Consider the following 16,851-nt stretch of genomic DNA (forward strand, 5'->3'; position numbering starts at 1 on the left):
CAGACTATAACACAATGAACAGGCCCAGACTACAACACAATGAACAGGCCCAGACTATAACACAATGAACAGGCCCAGACTACAACACAATGAACAGGCCCAGACTACAACACAATGAACAGGCCCAGACTACAACACAATGAACAGGCCCAGACTACAACACAATGAACAGGCCCAGACTACAACACAATGAACAGGCCCAGACTACAACACAATGAACAGGCCCAGACTTCAACACAATGAACAGGCCCAGACTTCAACACAATGAACAGGCCCAGACTACAACACAATGAACAGGCCCAGACTTCAACACAATGAACAGGCCCAGACTTCAACACAATGAACAGGCCCAGACTACAACACAATGAACAGGCCCAGACTACAACACAATGAACAGGCCCAGACTACAACACAATGAACAGGCCCAGACTACAACACAATGAACAGGCCCAGACTACAACACAATGAACAGGCCCAGACTTCAACACAATGAACAGGCCCAGACTTCAACACAATGAACAGGCCCAGACTATAACACAATGAACAGGCCCAGACTACAACACAATGAACAGGCCCAGACTACAACACAATGAACAGGCCCAGACTTCAACACAATGAACAGGCCCAGACTACAACACAATGAACAGGCCCAGACTACAACACAATGAACAGGCCCAGACTTCAACACAATGAACAGGCCCAGACTACAACACAATGAACAGGCCCAGACTTCAACACAATGAACAGGCCCAGACTTCAACACAATGAACAGGCCCAGACTACAACACAATGAACAGGCCCAGACTTCAACACAATGAACAGGCCCAGACTTCAACACAATGAACAGGCCCAGACTTCAACACAATGAACAGGCCCAGACTACAACACAATGAACAGGCCCAGACTATAACACAATGAACAGGCCTCGACTTCAACACAATGAACAGGCCCAGACTTCAACACAATGAACAGGCCCAGACTACAACACAATGAACAGGCCCAGACTACAACACAATGAACAGGCCCAGACTTCAACACAATGAACAGGCCCCGACTTCAACACAATGAACAGGCCCAGACTACAACACAATGAACAGGCCCAGACTTCAACACAATGAACAGGCCCAGACTTCAACACAATGAACAGGCCCAGACTTCAACACAATGAACAGGCCCAGACTACAACACAATGAACAGGCCCAGACTATAACACAATGAACAGGCCTCGACTTCAACACAATGAACAGGCCCAGACTTCAACACAATGAACAGGCCCAGACTACAACACAATGAACAGGCCCAGACTACAACACAATGAACAGGCCCAAACTTCAACACAATGAACAGGCCCCGACTTCAACACAATGAACAGGCCCAGACTATAACACAATGAACAGGCCCAGACTACAACACAATGAACAGGCCCAGACTTCAACACAATGAACAGGCCCAGACTTCAACACAATGAACAGGCCCAGACTTCAACACAATGAACAGGCCCAGACTTCAACACAATGAACAGGCCCAGACTTCAACACAATGAACAGGCCCAGACTTCAACACAACACATCTCACAAACACATTAAGCTGAATGCCTATTTGTTTACAGCCAGTTAACACATCCATAAGAAAGCAGCAGTTAACCCACCCATGGGCATCTCTAAGAAAGCAGCAGTTAACCCACCCATGGGCATCCCTAAGAAAGCAGCAGTTAACCCACCCGAGGGCATCCCTAAGAAAGCAGCATGTCTTCAGGATCCAACCTCTGACCTCAGCCTGCCCCCTTCCACTCATTCCCTTACAGTTAATTTCACTACGGCCCTATACCACCTGTGTGTGTGTACATGTATGTGTGTGTGTGTGCGTGCGTGCGTGCGTGCGTGCGCGTGTGTGTGTGCCTAATACCACCAGAGTGTGGGTGTTAACACGACCTTGCGTTGCGTTGCCTGAGGAAACATTAATTCACACCTACAGCTTCCTCCCCTCCTGCTCACTTCTGTCATAGAAATATGATCTAGAATCTGTGTTGAATCAATGTGACATCCATTCCCCTACATTAATCTATTCCATTCCCCTACATTAATCTCATCCATTCCCATACATTAATCTCTTCCATTCCCCTACATTAATCTCATCCATTCCCCTACATTAATCTCTTCCATTCCCCTACAATTAATCTCCCATTCCCTACATTAATCTCTTCCATGAACCCCTACATTAATCTCATCACATTCCCAGACACAACACTGAACTTCCACTTACACTACATTAATCTCCCATTCCCACATTAATCTCTTCCATTCCCTACATGAATCTCTTCCATTCCCCTACATGAATCTCTTCCATTCCCCTACATGAATCTCTTACAGGCCCCTACATTAATCTCTTCCTTCCCTACATGAATCTCTTCCATTCCCCTACATTAATCTCTTCCATTCCCTACATGAATCTCTTCCATGAACCCTACATTAATCTCTTCCATTCCCAGACTACATGAATCTCATCCATTCCCTACATTAATCTCATCCATTCCCTGACATTAATCTCTTCCATTCCCACATTAATCTCATCCATTCCCCTCCATTAATCTCATCCATTCCCTCCATTAATCTCTTCCATTCCCCTACATTAATCTCACCATTCCCCTACATTAATCTCATCCATTCCCCCTAACCCACCCACGGGCATCCCTAAGAAAGCACATTCATCTCTTCCATTCTCCCTACATTAATCTCATTCATTCCCCTCCATTAATCTCATCCATTCCCCTCCATTAATCTCTTCCATTCCCCTACATTAATCTCATCCATTCCCCTACATTAATCTCATCCATTCCCCTACATGAATCTCTTCCATTCCCCTACATGAATCTCTTCCATTCCCCTACATGAATCTCTTCCATTCCCCTACATGAATCTCTTCCATTCCCCTACATTAATCTCTTCCATTCCCCTACATTGATCTCATCCATTCCCCTACATTAATCTCTTCCATTCCCCTACATGAATCTCTTCCATTCCGCCCTACATTAATCTCTTCCATTCCCCTACATGAATCTCATCCATTCCCCTACATTAATCTCATCCATTCCCCTACATTAATCTCTTCCATTCCCTACATTAATCTCATCCATTCCCCTCCATTAATCTCATCCATTCCCCTCCATTAATCTCTTCCATTCCCCTACATTAATCTCATCCATTCCCCTACATTAATCTCATCCATTCCCCTACATTCATCTCTTCCATTCTCCTACATTAATCTCATCCATTCCCCTCCATTAATCTCATCCATTCCCCTCCATTAATCTCCTCCATTCCCCTACATTAATCTCATCCATTCCCCTACATTAATCTCATCCATTCCCCTACATTAATCTCTTCCATTCCCCTACATTAATCTCTTCCATTCCCCTACATTAATCTCATCCATTCCCCTAAAATTAATCTCATCCATTCCCCTACATTAATCTCATCCATTCACCTACATTAATCTCTTCCATTCCCCTACATTAATCTCTTCCATTCCCCTACATTAATCTCATCCATTCCCCTACATTAATCTATTCCATTCCCCTACATTAATCTATTCCATTCCCCTACATTAATCTCATCCATTCCCCTACATTAATCTCTTCCATTACACTACATTAATCTCTTCCATTCCCCTACATGAATCTCTTCCATTCCCCTACATGAATCTCTTCCATTCCCCTACATGAATCTCTTCCATTCCCCTACATTAATCTCATCCATTCCCCTACATTAATCTCTTCCATTCCCCTACATTAATCTCTTCCATTCCCCTACATTAATCTCTTCCATTCCCCTACATTAATCTCTTCCATTCCCCTACATTAATCTCATCCATTCCCCTACATTAATCTCATCCATTCCCCTACATTAATCTCTTCCATTCCCCTACATTAATCTCATCCATTCCCCTCCATTAATCTCATCCATTCCCCTACATTAATCTCTTCCATTCTCCTACATTAATCTCATCCATTCCCCTCCATTAATCTCATCCATTCCCCTCCATTAATCTCTTCCATTCCCCTACATTAATCTCATCCATTCCCCTACATTAATCTCATCCATTCCCCTACATTAATCTCTTCCATTCCCCTACATTAATCTCTTCCATTCCCCTACATTAATCTCATCCATTCCCCTACATTAATCTCATCCATTCCCCTACATTAATCTCATCCATTCCCCTACATTAATCTCTTCCATTCCCCTACATTAATCTCTTCCATTCCCCTACATTAATCTCATCCATTCCCCTACATTAATCTCTTCCCTTCCCCTACATTAATCTCATCCATTCCCCTACATTAATCTCTTCCATTCCCCTACATTAATCTCTTCCATTCCCCTACATTAATCTCTTCCATTCCCCTACATTAATCTCTTCCATTCCCCTACATTAATCTCTTCCATTCCCCTACATTAATCTCTTCCATTCCCCTACATTAATCTCTTCCATTCCCCTACATTAATCTCTTCCATTCCCCTACATTAATCTCTTCCATTCCCCTACATTAATCTCTTCCACTCCCCTACATTAATCTCATCCATTCCCCTACATTAATCTCTTCCATTCCCATACATTAATCTCTTCCACTTCCCCAGTAACCTGTGATGTGTTGCTCTCCACAGGATGCTGTGTCTCTCCCCCCTGACCTGCCAGAGGAAGAGTTTAAGACTTTGGGCCTGCATGGCACCCTATTCCCTACTTAGTGCACTACTTTTGACCAAAACCCTATGAGCCCTGGTCAAACTCATTGTACTCTTTAGGGAATAAGGTGCTGTTTGGAATTCAGACTAAGGAGCTCTGATTTCCAATTAGTGTATTTAAAGGGCTTTATATTCCCGTGATAGGACATGGATACGCTGGTCTCATTTGGAAAACTTCTACACTGGAGAATTCCACAGAGGAGAGTGTGTCTCGTGAGGAAGAGAGAATAGGTCACCTGTGTGTGTGTGTGTGTGTGTGTGTGTGTGTGTGTGTGTGTGTGTGTGTGTGTGTGTGTGTGTGTGTGTGTGTGTGTGTGTGTGTGTGTGTGTGTGTGTGTGTGTGTGTGTGTGTGTGTGTGTGTGTGTGTGTGTGTGTGTGTGTGTGTGTGTGTGTGTGTGCACGCGCGCATGCAGAATTCTGAACCGCAAAATCATTCTGAACAACAAAATTCACAAATTCCTGATATGAACTGACCTAATCAACACAGTAGATAAATGTGTGATACGACCATTACAATTCTATTAGACTCGCTTGTTATTCTCCTCCCAGACGTAGGATTCGTCCCAAATCAAGCCCTATTCCCCACAGTATATAGTGCACTACTTTTGACCAGAGCCCTATGGGCCTAGTGCACTACCCGATGGACCCTAGTCAAAAGGAGTGCACTACATAGAAAAGGGAGCCATTTAAGGACACAGATAGTAGATAGTAGATCTACTGTATAGGCTACATATAACACAAAAACTGTGTCACTGACAAACAGATTGATAGATAGGAAGACAAATAGACAAGGGGGAGATGGTAATGAAACCAGTAGATAAATACAGGCTACAGATGCTCCAGTATGGTATGAACACAAACACTGTAGACGCTCACAGGGCCAACCAAGGGAAGAAGCAGAGCAGAAGCTGTTGACTTTCCCACAGGGGCCACGGTTGATTTTAGGCTGTTACATAAGTCCTGTAGGTTTGGTGCAGTTAGGCCACATGGGGACAATGTTTCACCCACACCCCCGCACACACACACTGTAATGCCCGGGGTGTAGTGGAGGAAGAAGTCAGGCGCAGGAAACAGAGGGTTCAGGGTAGTGATACTTTTAATTCACCACACCGGTGAAAACGACGCCAACCCAAACGAATGCCCCAAAAACACGGGGAACTAAACAGTCCAGGAAAACACACGTACACGGACAAGTGTGACCTTCAGTCGTACGCTGAAAATAATCCTGCACACCCAGCAGGCGGCCGGCTGGATAATAAAGCCCAACCAATTAACCTAACTAAACACAGGTGTAACTAATCAACAGACAAGGGGGGAAAGGATCAGTGGCAGCTAGTAGGCCGGTGACGACGACCGCCGAGCGCCACCCGAACAAGAAGAGGAGCCACCTTCGGTAGGAGTCGTGACACACACCCTTAGGGACTTATTAAATTCTGTAAGGGTTTGCCTCAGTGTAAAGTCACTTTGTACCTCAGTAAAACATCAAGGGGTTGAAATTTAGTGGTTTGATTTGAAAGATTAGTGAATGCGAGGTACAAACAAACATACTGTATGCTTTGTAAGTCTGTCCGTTACGGTCAGTAGCACAGGCAAGTCCCTGAAGAACTATACACTCTTAGGAAAAAAAGGTTTCAAAAGGATTCTCGACTGTCCCCATAGGAAACCCTTTTTGGTTCCAGGTAGAACCCTTTTGGGTTCCATGTAGAACCCTCTGTGGGAAGGGTTCTACATGGAACTCAAAAGGGTTCTACCTGGAACCAATAAGGCTTCTTCAAAGGGTTCTCCTATGGGGACAGCAGGAGGACCCTTTTAGGTTCTAGAAAGCACCTTGTGTAGAGACTAATATTGAGCACATTCAATTAACTCAATATGCTACTATTTTTTATCAAAGTTCAACCGAACAAACCATTTGTTTCCAGTTGACATTAATGTTTTAAAAATGGTCTTCACTCAAACACACACACACACACACACACCTACATATTAATATACACACACGCTATTAGGGAGGGGCTGTGCTGGGCGGGCTGCTGGATAAAACATAAATAACTGTGCATAATTGCACACAAACAGCACACGACTCTGTGATGACACAGCACACGGCTCTGTGATGACACAGCACACGGCTCTGTGATGACACAGCACACGGCTCTGTGATGACACAGCACACGGCTCTGTGATGACACAGCACACGGCTCTGTGATGACACAGCACACGGCTCTGTGATGACACAGCACACGGCTCTGTGATGACACAGCACACGGCTCTGTGATGACACAGCACACGGCTCTGTGATGACCCGGGCACAAAGACGCAGAAAGGGGGGAAAAAATATCAAACAGAACAGACGAATGGAAGGACAGGAGAGAACAGGGGAGGAGAGAAAAGGAGAAGAGAGGAAAGGAGAAGAGAGGAAAGCAGAGGAAAGCAGAGGAAAGGAGAGGAGAAGAGAAGAGAAGAGAAGAGAAGAGAAGAGAAGAGAAGAAGAGGGCAAGAGGGCAGGAGAAGAGAGGACAGACAGAGAGGAGAGAGAGGAGAGGAGCAGGGGAGAGGAGAGGAGAGGAGAGGAGAGGAGAGGAGAGGAGAGGAGAGGAGAGGAGAGGAGAGGAGAGGAGAGGAGAGGAGAGGAGAGGAGAGGAGAGGAGAAGAGAAGAGAAGAGAAGAGAAGAGAAGAGAAGAGAAGAGAAGAGAAGAGAAGAGAAGAGAAGAGAAGAGAAGAGAAGAGAGGGCAGGACAGGACAGGACAGGAGAGGAGAGGAGAGGAGAGGAGAGGAGAGGGAGGAGAGGAGAGGAGAGGAGAGGAGGAGAGGAGAGGAGAGGAGAGGACAGGGCAGGGCAGGGCAGGACAGGAAAGGAGAGGAGAGGAGAGGAGAAGAGAAGAGAAGAGAAGGAAGAGGGCAGAGACAGGGCAGGAAGGAGAGGAGAGGAGAGGAGAGGGAGAGGAGAGGAGAGGAGGAGGGAGGGCAGGGCAGGAGGAGAGGAGAGGAGAGGAGAGGAGAGGAGAGGGAGGAGAAGAGAAGAGAAGAGAAGAGAAGAGAGAGAAGAGAAGAGAAGAGGAGAGGACAAGAGAAGAGAAGAGAGAGAAGAGAAGGAAGAGAAGAGAAGGCAGGGCAGGGGAGGAGAAGAGAGGAGAGGACAGGACAGGAGAGGGGGGACAGGAGAGGAGAGGGGGACAGGAGAGGAGAGGGGGACAGGAGAGGAGAGGGGGACAGGAGAAGAGAGGACAGGAGAAGAGAAGAGAGGACAGGAGAAGAGAAGAGAGGAGAGAACAGGGGGGAGAGGACAGGACAAGAGAGGAGGGGACCGGAGAAGAGAGGAGAGGACAGGGGGAGAGGACAGGAGAGGAGAGGGGAGGAGAGGACAGGGGGGAGAGGACAGGAGAGGAGAGGGGAGGAGAGGACAGGGGGGAGAGGACAGGAGAGGAGAGGAGAAGAGAGGAGAGGGGGGTGTACCTTAGTTCCATCCATTGGATTATGGATAACAGTGGTCTGAGCCTCCTACAAAAAGAGAGGGATGGAGGTAAAGATAGATGGAAGGAGAGATGGAGAGAGAGAAAGAGAGAGAGAGAGATGGGGAGAGATGGAGAAAGAAAGCAAAGGAGAGTGAGAGAGATGAATAGAAAGACAAAGAAAGAGTGAGGAAGGAAAACAGGTAGAGAGAAAGAGAAAAATAACAGATGAGGATAAAGGTGTGAACAGTATGTATGTAGGTCAGGTGAGGATAAAGGTGTGAACAGAATGTATGTAGGTCAGATGAGGATAAAGGTGTGAACAGTATGTATGTAGGTCAGATGAGGATAAAGGTGTGAACAGTATGTATGTAGGTCAGATGAGGATAAAGGTGTGAACAGTATGTATGTAGGTCAGATGAGGATAAAGGTGTGAACAGTATGTATGTAGGTCAGATGAGGATAAAGGTGTGAACAGTATGTATGTAGGTCAGATGAGGATAAAGGTGTGAACAGTATGTATGTAGGTCAGATGAGGATAAAGGTGTGAACAGTATGTATGTAGGTCAGATGAGGATAAAGGTGTGAACAGTATGTATGTAGGTCAGATGAGGATAAAGGTGTGAACAGTATGTATGTAGGTCAGATGAGGATAAAGGTGTGAACAGTATGTATGTAGGTCAGATGAGGATAAAGGTGTGAACAGTATGTATGTAGGTCAGATGAGGATAAAGGTGTGAACAGTATGTATGTAGGTCAGATGAGGATAAAGGTGTGAACAGTATGTATGTAGGTCAGATGAGGATAAAGGTCAGATGAGGATAAAGGTGTGAACAGTATGTATGTAGGTCAGATGAGGATAAAGGTGTGAACAGTATGTATGTAGGTCAGATGAGGATAAAGGTGTGAACAGAATGTATGTAGGTCAGATGAGGATAAAGGTCAGATGAGGATAAAGGTGTGAACAGTATGTATGTAGGTCAGATGAGGATAAAGGTGTGAACAGAATGTATGTAGGTCAGATGAGGATAAAGGTGTGAACAGTATGTATGTAGGTCAGATGAGGATAAAGGTGTGAACAGTATGTATGTAGGTCAGATGAGGATAAAGGTGTGAACAGTATGTATGTAGGTCAGATGAGGATAAAGATGTGAACAGAATGTATGTAGGTCAGATGAGGATAAAGGTGTGAACAGTATGTATGTAGGTCAGATGAGGATAAAGGTGTGAACAGTATGTATGTAGGTCAGATGAGGATAAAGGTGTGAACAGTATGTATGTAGGTCAGATGAGGATAAAGGTGTGAACAGAATGTATGTAGGTCAGATGAGGATAAAGGTCAGATGAGGATAAAGGTGTGAACAGTATGTATGTAGGTCAGATGAGGATAAAGGTGTGAACAGTATGTATGTAGGTCAGATGAGGATAAAGGTGTGAACAGTATGTATGTAGGTCAGATGAGGATAAAGGTGTGAACAGTATGTATGTAGGTCAGATGAGGATAAAGGTGTGAACAGAATGTATGTAGGTCAGATGAGGATAAAGGTCAGATGAGGATACAGTACCAGTCAAAGTATGTATGTAGGTCAGATGAGGATTCCAGGGTTTTTCTTTATTGTTTAATATTTTCAGATGAGGATAAAGTGTGAACATCAAAGGTCAGATGAGGATAAACATATGGAATCATGTATGTAGGTCAGATGAGGATATACAAATCAAAAAGTAGTTTATATTTGAGGATTCTTCAAAAGTAGCCATTGGTCAGATGATGACAGATGTGCACAGTATGTCATTAGGTCAGATGAGGACCAGCTTGTGTGTGTACAGTACCAGTCAAACGATAGGACACGCCTACTGATTCCAGGGTTTTTCTTTATTGTTTAATATTTTCTACATTGTAGAATAATAGTGAAGACATCAAACCTATGAAATAACACATATGGAATCATGTAGTAACCAAAAAAAGTGATATACAAATCAAAACATAGTTTATATTTGAGATTCTTCAAAAGTAGCCACCCTTTGCCTTGATGACAGCTTTGCACACTCTTGTCATTCTCTCAACCAGCTTCATGAGGTAGTCACCTGGAATGCATGTCAATTAACAGGTGTGCCTTGTTAAAAGTTAATTTGTGGAATTTCTTTCCTTCTTAATGCATTAGAGCCAAGCAGTTGTGTTGTGACAAGGTAGGGGTGGTGTACAGAAGAGCCCTATTAAGGTAGGGGTGGTGTACAGAAGAGCCCTATTAAGGTAGGGGTGGTGTACAGAAGAGCCCTATTAAGGTAGGGGTGGTGTACAGAAGAGCCCTATTAAGGTAGGGGTGGTGTACAGAAGAGCCCTATTAAGGTAGGGGTGGTGTACAGAAGAGCCCTATTAAGGTAGGGGTGGTGTACAGAAGAGCCCTATTAAGGTAGGGGTGGTGTACAGAAGAGCCCTATTAAGGTAGGGGTGGTGTACAGAAGAGCCCTATTAAGGTAGGGGTGGTGTACAGAAGAGCCCTATTAAGGTAGGGGTGGTGTACAGAAGAGCCCTATTTGGTAAAAGACCAAGTCCACATTATGAAGAACAACTCAAATAAGAGAAACAAGCGTTCATCATAACTTTAAGACATGGAGGTCAGTCAATATGGAACATTTCAAGAACTTTTAAAGTTTCTTCAAGTGCAGTTGCAAAAAAACATCAAGCGCTATGATGAAACTGGCTCTCATGAGGACCGCCACAGGAAAAGGAAGACCCAGAGTTACCTCTGCTGCAGAGGATAAGTTCATTAGAGTTACCAGCCTCAGAAATCAGCAATTAAATGCACCTCAGATTGCAGCCCAAATAAATGCTTCAAGTGACAGACACATCTCAACATCAACTGTGTAAAAGGGCTATTTGACCAAGAAGGAGAGTGATGGAGTGCTGCATCAGATGACCTGGCCTCAACAATCACCCAACATCAACCCAATTGAGATGGTTTGCGATGAGTTGGATGGCAGAGTGAAGGAAAAGCACCCAGAAAGTGCTCAGCATACGTGGGAAATCCTTCAAGACTGTTGGAAAAGCATTCCAGGTGAAGCTGGTTGAGAGAATGGCCAGAGTGTGCAAAGGTGACTACCTCATGAAACTGGTTGAGATAATGCAAAGCGTGTGCAAAGCGGTCATCAAGGAAAAGGGCGGCCACTTTGAAGAATCTAAAATCTAAAATATATTTTGATTTGTTTAACACTTTTTTTAGTTACTACATGATTCCATATGTGTTCATTCATAGTTTTGATGTCTTCACTATTATTCTTCACTGTAGAAAATAGTTCAAAATAAAGAAAAACCCTTGAATGAGTAGGTGTGTCCAACCTTTGACTGGTACTGTAGGTCAGATGAGGTTAAAGGTCTGTATATGTAGGTCAGATGAGGTTGAAGGTATGTTTACAGTACATTCGGGAAGTATTTAGACCCCTTGACCTTATTCTAAAATTCATTAAAATCGTTTTTTTCCCTCATCAATCTTCAAACAATACCCCATAATGACATCACAATATCTCATCATGACAAAGCACAAACAGATTTTTAGAAATCTTTGAAAATGTAAAACAAATAAATAACTGAAATATCACATTTACATAAGTAGTCAGACCCTTTACTCAGTACTTTGTTGAAGCACCTTTGGCAGCGATTACAGCCTTGAGTCTTCTTGGGTATGACGCTACAAGCTTGGCACACCTGTATTTGGGGAATTTCTCCCATTCTTCTCTGCAGATCCTCTCAAACTCTGTCAGGTTGGATGGGGGGGGCAGCGGCACAGCTATTTTCAGGTCTCTCCAGCGAGAGATCAAGTTCAGGTCCGGGCTCTGGCTGGGCCGCTCAAGGACATTCAGAGACTTGTCCCGAAGCCACTCCTGCGTTATCGTGGCTGTGTGCTTAGGGTCGTTGTCCTGTTGGAAGGTGAACCTTCGCCCCAGTCTGAGGTCCTGAGCTCTCTAGAGCAGGTTTTCATCAAGGATCTCTTTGTACTTTGCACCATTTGCGCCCTCTTTCTTTCGATCCTGACTAGTCTCCCAGTCCCTGCCGCTTATAAACATCCCCACAGCATGATGCTGCCAACACCATGCTTCACCGTAGTGATGGTGCCAGGTTTCCTCCAGACGTGACTCTTGGCATTCAGGCCAAAGAGTTCAATCTTGGTTTCATCAGACCAGAGAATCTTGTTTCTCACGGTCTGAGAGTGCCTTTTACTGAGGAGTGGCTTCCGTCTGGCCACTCTACCATAACGGCCTGATTGGTTTGAGTGCTGCAGAGATGGTTGTCCTTCTGGAAGGTTCTCCCATCTCCACAGAGGAACTGGGGAGCTCTGTCAGAGTGACCATCGGGTTCATGGTCACCTCCCTGACCAAGGCACTTCTCCGTTGATTGCTCAGTTTGGTCGGGTGGCCAGCTCTAGGAAGAGTCTTTGAACTACCAACTTCCTCCATTTAAGAATGATGGAGACCACTGGGTTCTTGTGGACCTTCAATGCTACAGACATTTTTGGTACCCTTCCCCAGATCTGTGCCTCAACACAATCCTGTCTCGGAGCTCTATGGACAATTCCTTTGACCTCATGGCTTGGTTTTTGCTCTGACATGCACTGTCAACTGTGGGACCTTATCTAGACAGGTGTGTGCCTTTCCAAATCATGTCCAATCAATTGCATTTACCAGAGGTGGACTCCAATTAAGTTGTAGAAACATCTCAAGGATGATCCATGGAAACTGTGAGGTGGTGAGGTTGGCGAAGATAAGAGACCACACAAGGAATCAGTGGTTAAGGATAAACATAATATTTGACTGAGAACCGGTAACCGCAACATCACAGTACACTTGAAAAACAACAAACACTAAGTCTCGAACTCAGTCAGGAAACAAATGCACACGGTGAACAATTCAATCTTATGGAAAACATTTTTTAACTGGGAAATCATCATGAGTAAATAAGACACACCTGAGTGTTGTTAATGTCTCTAGGACGGTCTCTGCTGTTCTCTGGTGACGTGGAACCATGACAACCTGAGTGTCGTTAATGTCTCTAGGACGGTCTCTGCTGTTCTCTGGTGACGTGGAACCATGACAACCTGAGTGTCGTTAATGTCTCTAGGACGGTCTCTGCTGTTCTCTGGTGACGTGGAACCATGACAACCTGAGTGTCGTTAATGTCTCTAGGACGGTCTCTGCTGTTCTCTGGTGACGTGGAACCATGACAACCTGAGTGTCGTTAATGTCTCTAGGACGGTCTCTGCTGTCCTCTGGTGACAGGTGGAACCATGACAACCTGAGTGTCGTTAATGTCTCTAGGACGGTCTCTGCTGTTCTCTGGTGACGTGGAACCATGACAACCTGAGTGTCGTTAATGTCTCTAGGACGGTCTCTGCTGTCCTCTGGTGACAGGTGGAACCATGACAACCTGAGTGTCCTTAATGTCTCTAGGACGGTCTCTGCTGTCCTCTGGTGACAGGTGGAACCATGACAACCTGAGTGTCGTTAATGTCTCTAGGACGGTCTCTGCTGTTCTCTGGTGACGTGGAACCATGACAACCTGAGTGTCGTTAATGTCTCTCGGACGGTCTCTGCTGTTCTCTGGTGACGTGGAACCATGACAACCTGAGTGTCGTTAATGTCTCTAGGACGGTCTCTGCTGTTCTCTGGTGACACGTGGAACCATGACAACCTGAGTGTCGTTAATGTCTCTAGGACGGTCTCTGCTGTCCTCTGGTGACAGGTGGAACCATGACAACCTGAGTGTCGTTAATGTCTCTAGGACGGTCTCTGCTGTCCTCTGGTGACAGGTGGAACCATGACAACCTGAGTGTCGTTAATGTCTCTAGGACGGTCTCTGCTGTCCTCTGGTGACAGGTGGAACCATGACAACCTGAGTGTCCTTAATGTCTCTAGGACGGTCTCTGCTGTCCTCTGGTGACAGGTGGAACCATGACAACCTGAGTGTCCTTAATGTCTCTAGGACGGTCTCTGCTGTCCTCTGGTGACAGGTGGAACCATGACAACCTGAGTGTCGTTAATGTCTCTCGGACGGTCTCTGCTGTTCTCTGGTGACGTGGAACCATGACAACCTGAGTGTTGTTAATGTCTCTAGGACGGTCTCTGCTGTCCTCTGGTGACAGGTGGAACCATGACAACCTGAGTGTCGTTAATGTCTCTAGGACGGTCTCTGCTGTTCTCTGGTGACGTGGAACCATGACAACCTGAGTGTCGTTAATGTCTCTAGGACGGTCTCTGCTGTTCTCTGGTGACGTGGAACCATGACAACCTGAGTGTCCTTAATGTCTCTAGGACGGTCTCTAATGTCCTCTGGTGACGTGGAACCATGACAACCTGAGTGTTGTTAATGTCTCTAGGACGGTCTCTGCTGTTCTCTGGTGACAGGTGGAACCATGACAACCTGAGTGTCGTTAATGTCTCTAGGACGGTCTCTGCTGTTCTCTGGTGACGTGGAACCATGACAACCTGAGTGTTGTTAATGTCTCTAGGACGGTCTCTGCTGTCCTCTGGTGACAGGTGGAACCATGACAACCTGAGTGTCCTTAATGTCTCTAGGACGGTCTCTAATGTCCTCTGGTGACAGGTGGAACCATGACAACCTGAGTGTCCTTAATGTCTCTAGGACGGTCTCTGCTGTCCTCTGGTGACAGGTGGAACCATGACAACCTGAGTGTCCTTAATGTCTCTCGGACGGTCTCTGCTGTTCTCTGGTGACGTGGAACCATGACAACCTGAGTGTCCTTAATGTCTCTAGGACGGTCTCTGCTGTCCTCTGGTGACAGGTGAAACCATGACAACCTGAGTGTCCTTAATGTCTCTAGGACGGTCTCTAATGTCCTCTGGTGACAGGTGGAACCATGACAGAAACAGGATGCACCTGAGCTCAATTTCGAGTCTCATAGCAAAGAGTCTGAATACTTATGTAAATAAGGTATTTCTGTTGATTTATTTTCAATACATTTGCTAAATTGTATAAAAACCTGTTTTCTCTTTTTCATAATAGATTGATGAGGAACCAAATTGATTGAATCCATTTTAGAATAAGGCTGTAACGTAACAACATGTAGAAAAGGTCAAGGGGTCTGAATACTTTCTGATTGCACTGTGAGGTCAAAGCAAAAGGTGAGAAAACTGGTTAAAACTGGAAGAGATTCCTCTGGAGTGATAGAGTTGAGGGGTGGATGAGCTGAGGACTGTAATTTTGAATCAATTTAGAAAACACACACACACACATGCTCGCGCTGAGCCAGAGGAGAGGAACATGGCTTGAACGGTCAGAGAGAACTCTGGGTAAAAGTTACAAACACACCATGTCTGCTAATCATTCTGCAGAGCTCTACTTACCCACTCTCTCTCTCTCTCACACACACACACACACACACACACACACACACACACACACACACACACACACACACACACACACACACACACACACACACACACACACACACACACACACACACACACACACACACACACACACACACACACACACACACACACACACAATCGTCAGAGACAAGTTTGAAAACACATATATTTTACACAGATACACAAAAGTGTATGCAGCAGACCCTCACAGAAACCCTGCAGGAACGTTGCGCCCCACAAAAGCACATAGTGTACAGTACACCATAGAGAACATTATGAAGAAGCCACAACTACGGTAATCCTCTTGACTCGACTGTTTCTGTCGGACACATAACATGTGGTAATACAGGGACACATGTCAGATCTGTTCCTTCCCAACGACTCTACTTATCCGTGTTGAATCGCCACTGTTCACAGCCGGCCATCCTCTACCTTAAGCCCCTCGTCGGCACGGTGTGTTTTCTACTTGACAGGAGACTGCTATGAGTCAACGAAGGCCGTATACTTCATTCCAGTCGGGGTTGTTCTGTACTGTAGTAGGCACGTCTGCATCTGCTGCTAAGTGGGTTTACTGTTTACAGAAGAGTTTCCGGTGCTGTCACGCTGAGTGAGGTAAAAGCTACTCTAAAATGCCATTACACCATGACAGGACCCCTTTTTTTCTCCCCTCCCTCCTATCTCCCCCCTCCCTCCCCATCTACCTCCCTATCTCCCCTCCCTATCTCCCCTCCCTATCTCTCTCTCTCTCTCTCTCTCTCTCTCTCTCTCTCTCTCTCTCTCTCTCTCTCTCTCTCTCTCTCTCTCTCTCTCTCTCTCTCTCTCTCTCTCTCTCTCTCTCTCTCTCTCTCTCTCTCTCTCTCTCTCTCTCTCTCTCTCTCTCTCTCTCTCTCTCTCTCTCGACAGTTCTATTAGAAGCCTCATTTGACACGCATCACACACGCAGGCACACACACACTTTCCCCCACACCATTCCAAGCACTCTCCCCAGAAAGTGACACCTTCCGATGACCAATCACCAGCCAGCTGTCTCCTACATGATTATGACATTGTAGTCATGACAACCGTTGCCCTGGACAACAGTTTGGGAGATGGGGAGAGAGAAGAGAACAAAGTACCTGGGGTTTGACTGCAGATTGAGGACGTAAGGGGAGGGAGGGAAGGTTAGGGAGGGAGGGAGGGAGGGAAGGAGGGTTATGGAGGGTGGGAAGGCTAGGGAGGGATAGTTAGGGAAGTTGGGAAGGGGAGGGAGGGAGGGAGGGAGGGATAGTTAGGGA

The 16,851-nt window shown here is 45.6% G+C and overlaps 1 protein-coding gene and 2 long non-coding RNA genes across 32 annotated transcripts in view; 2 read left to right on the forward strand and 1 right to left on the reverse strand.

Annotated features, from left to right (window-relative positions):
* The window catches only part of LOC118380890 (calcium/calmodulin-dependent protein kinase type II subunit beta-like), a 181,478-nt gene that overhangs the window by 32,219 nt on the left and 132,408 nt on the right, over positions 1-16,851 (reverse strand). For 19 of the 25 annotated variants that reach the window (XM_052479245.1, XM_052479249.1, XM_052479246.1 and 16 more), the window contains one exon: positions 8,196-8,240. The exons of the other annotated variants lie outside the window; for them this stretch is intronic. In XM_052479245.1, coding sequence (XP_052335205.1) covers positions 8,196-8,240 — 45 coding nt within the window. The remainder of the gene's footprint in view (positions 1-8,195; positions 8,241-16,851) is intronic. 25 annotated transcript variants of the gene reach the window in all.
* On the forward strand, positions 8,238-9,727 carry LOC127911758 (uncharacterized). 5 transcript variants are annotated; one of them, XR_008079292.1, is made up of 4 exons: positions 8,238-8,984; positions 9,209-9,322; positions 9,361-9,512; positions 9,682-9,727. It is a non-coding gene; the product is annotated as an uncharacterized LOC127911758 (long non-coding RNA). The 5 variants fall into 5 exon arrangements; XR_008079288.1 differs by having other exon boundaries at positions 9,361-9,474; positions 9,530-9,696; XR_008079289.1 differs by having other exon boundaries at positions 8,238-8,946; positions 9,361-9,474; positions 9,530-9,696.
* Positions 13,156-14,449, forward strand: LOC127911760 (uncharacterized). Of its 2 annotated transcripts, XR_008079295.1 has the most exons (4): positions 13,156-13,395; positions 13,463-13,791; positions 14,194-14,258; positions 14,326-14,449. It is a non-coding gene; the product is annotated as an uncharacterized LOC127911760 (long non-coding RNA). The 2 variants fall into 2 exon arrangements; XR_008079294.1 differs by having other exon boundaries at positions 13,156-13,791.

Source organism: Oncorhynchus keta, chromosome 25, assembly GCF_023373465.1.
Source record: "Oncorhynchus keta strain PuntledgeMale-10-30-2019 chromosome 25, Oket_V2, whole genome shotgun sequence".
Taxonomy (NCBI): Eukaryota; Metazoa; Chordata; class Actinopteri; order Salmoniformes; family Salmonidae; genus Oncorhynchus; species Oncorhynchus keta.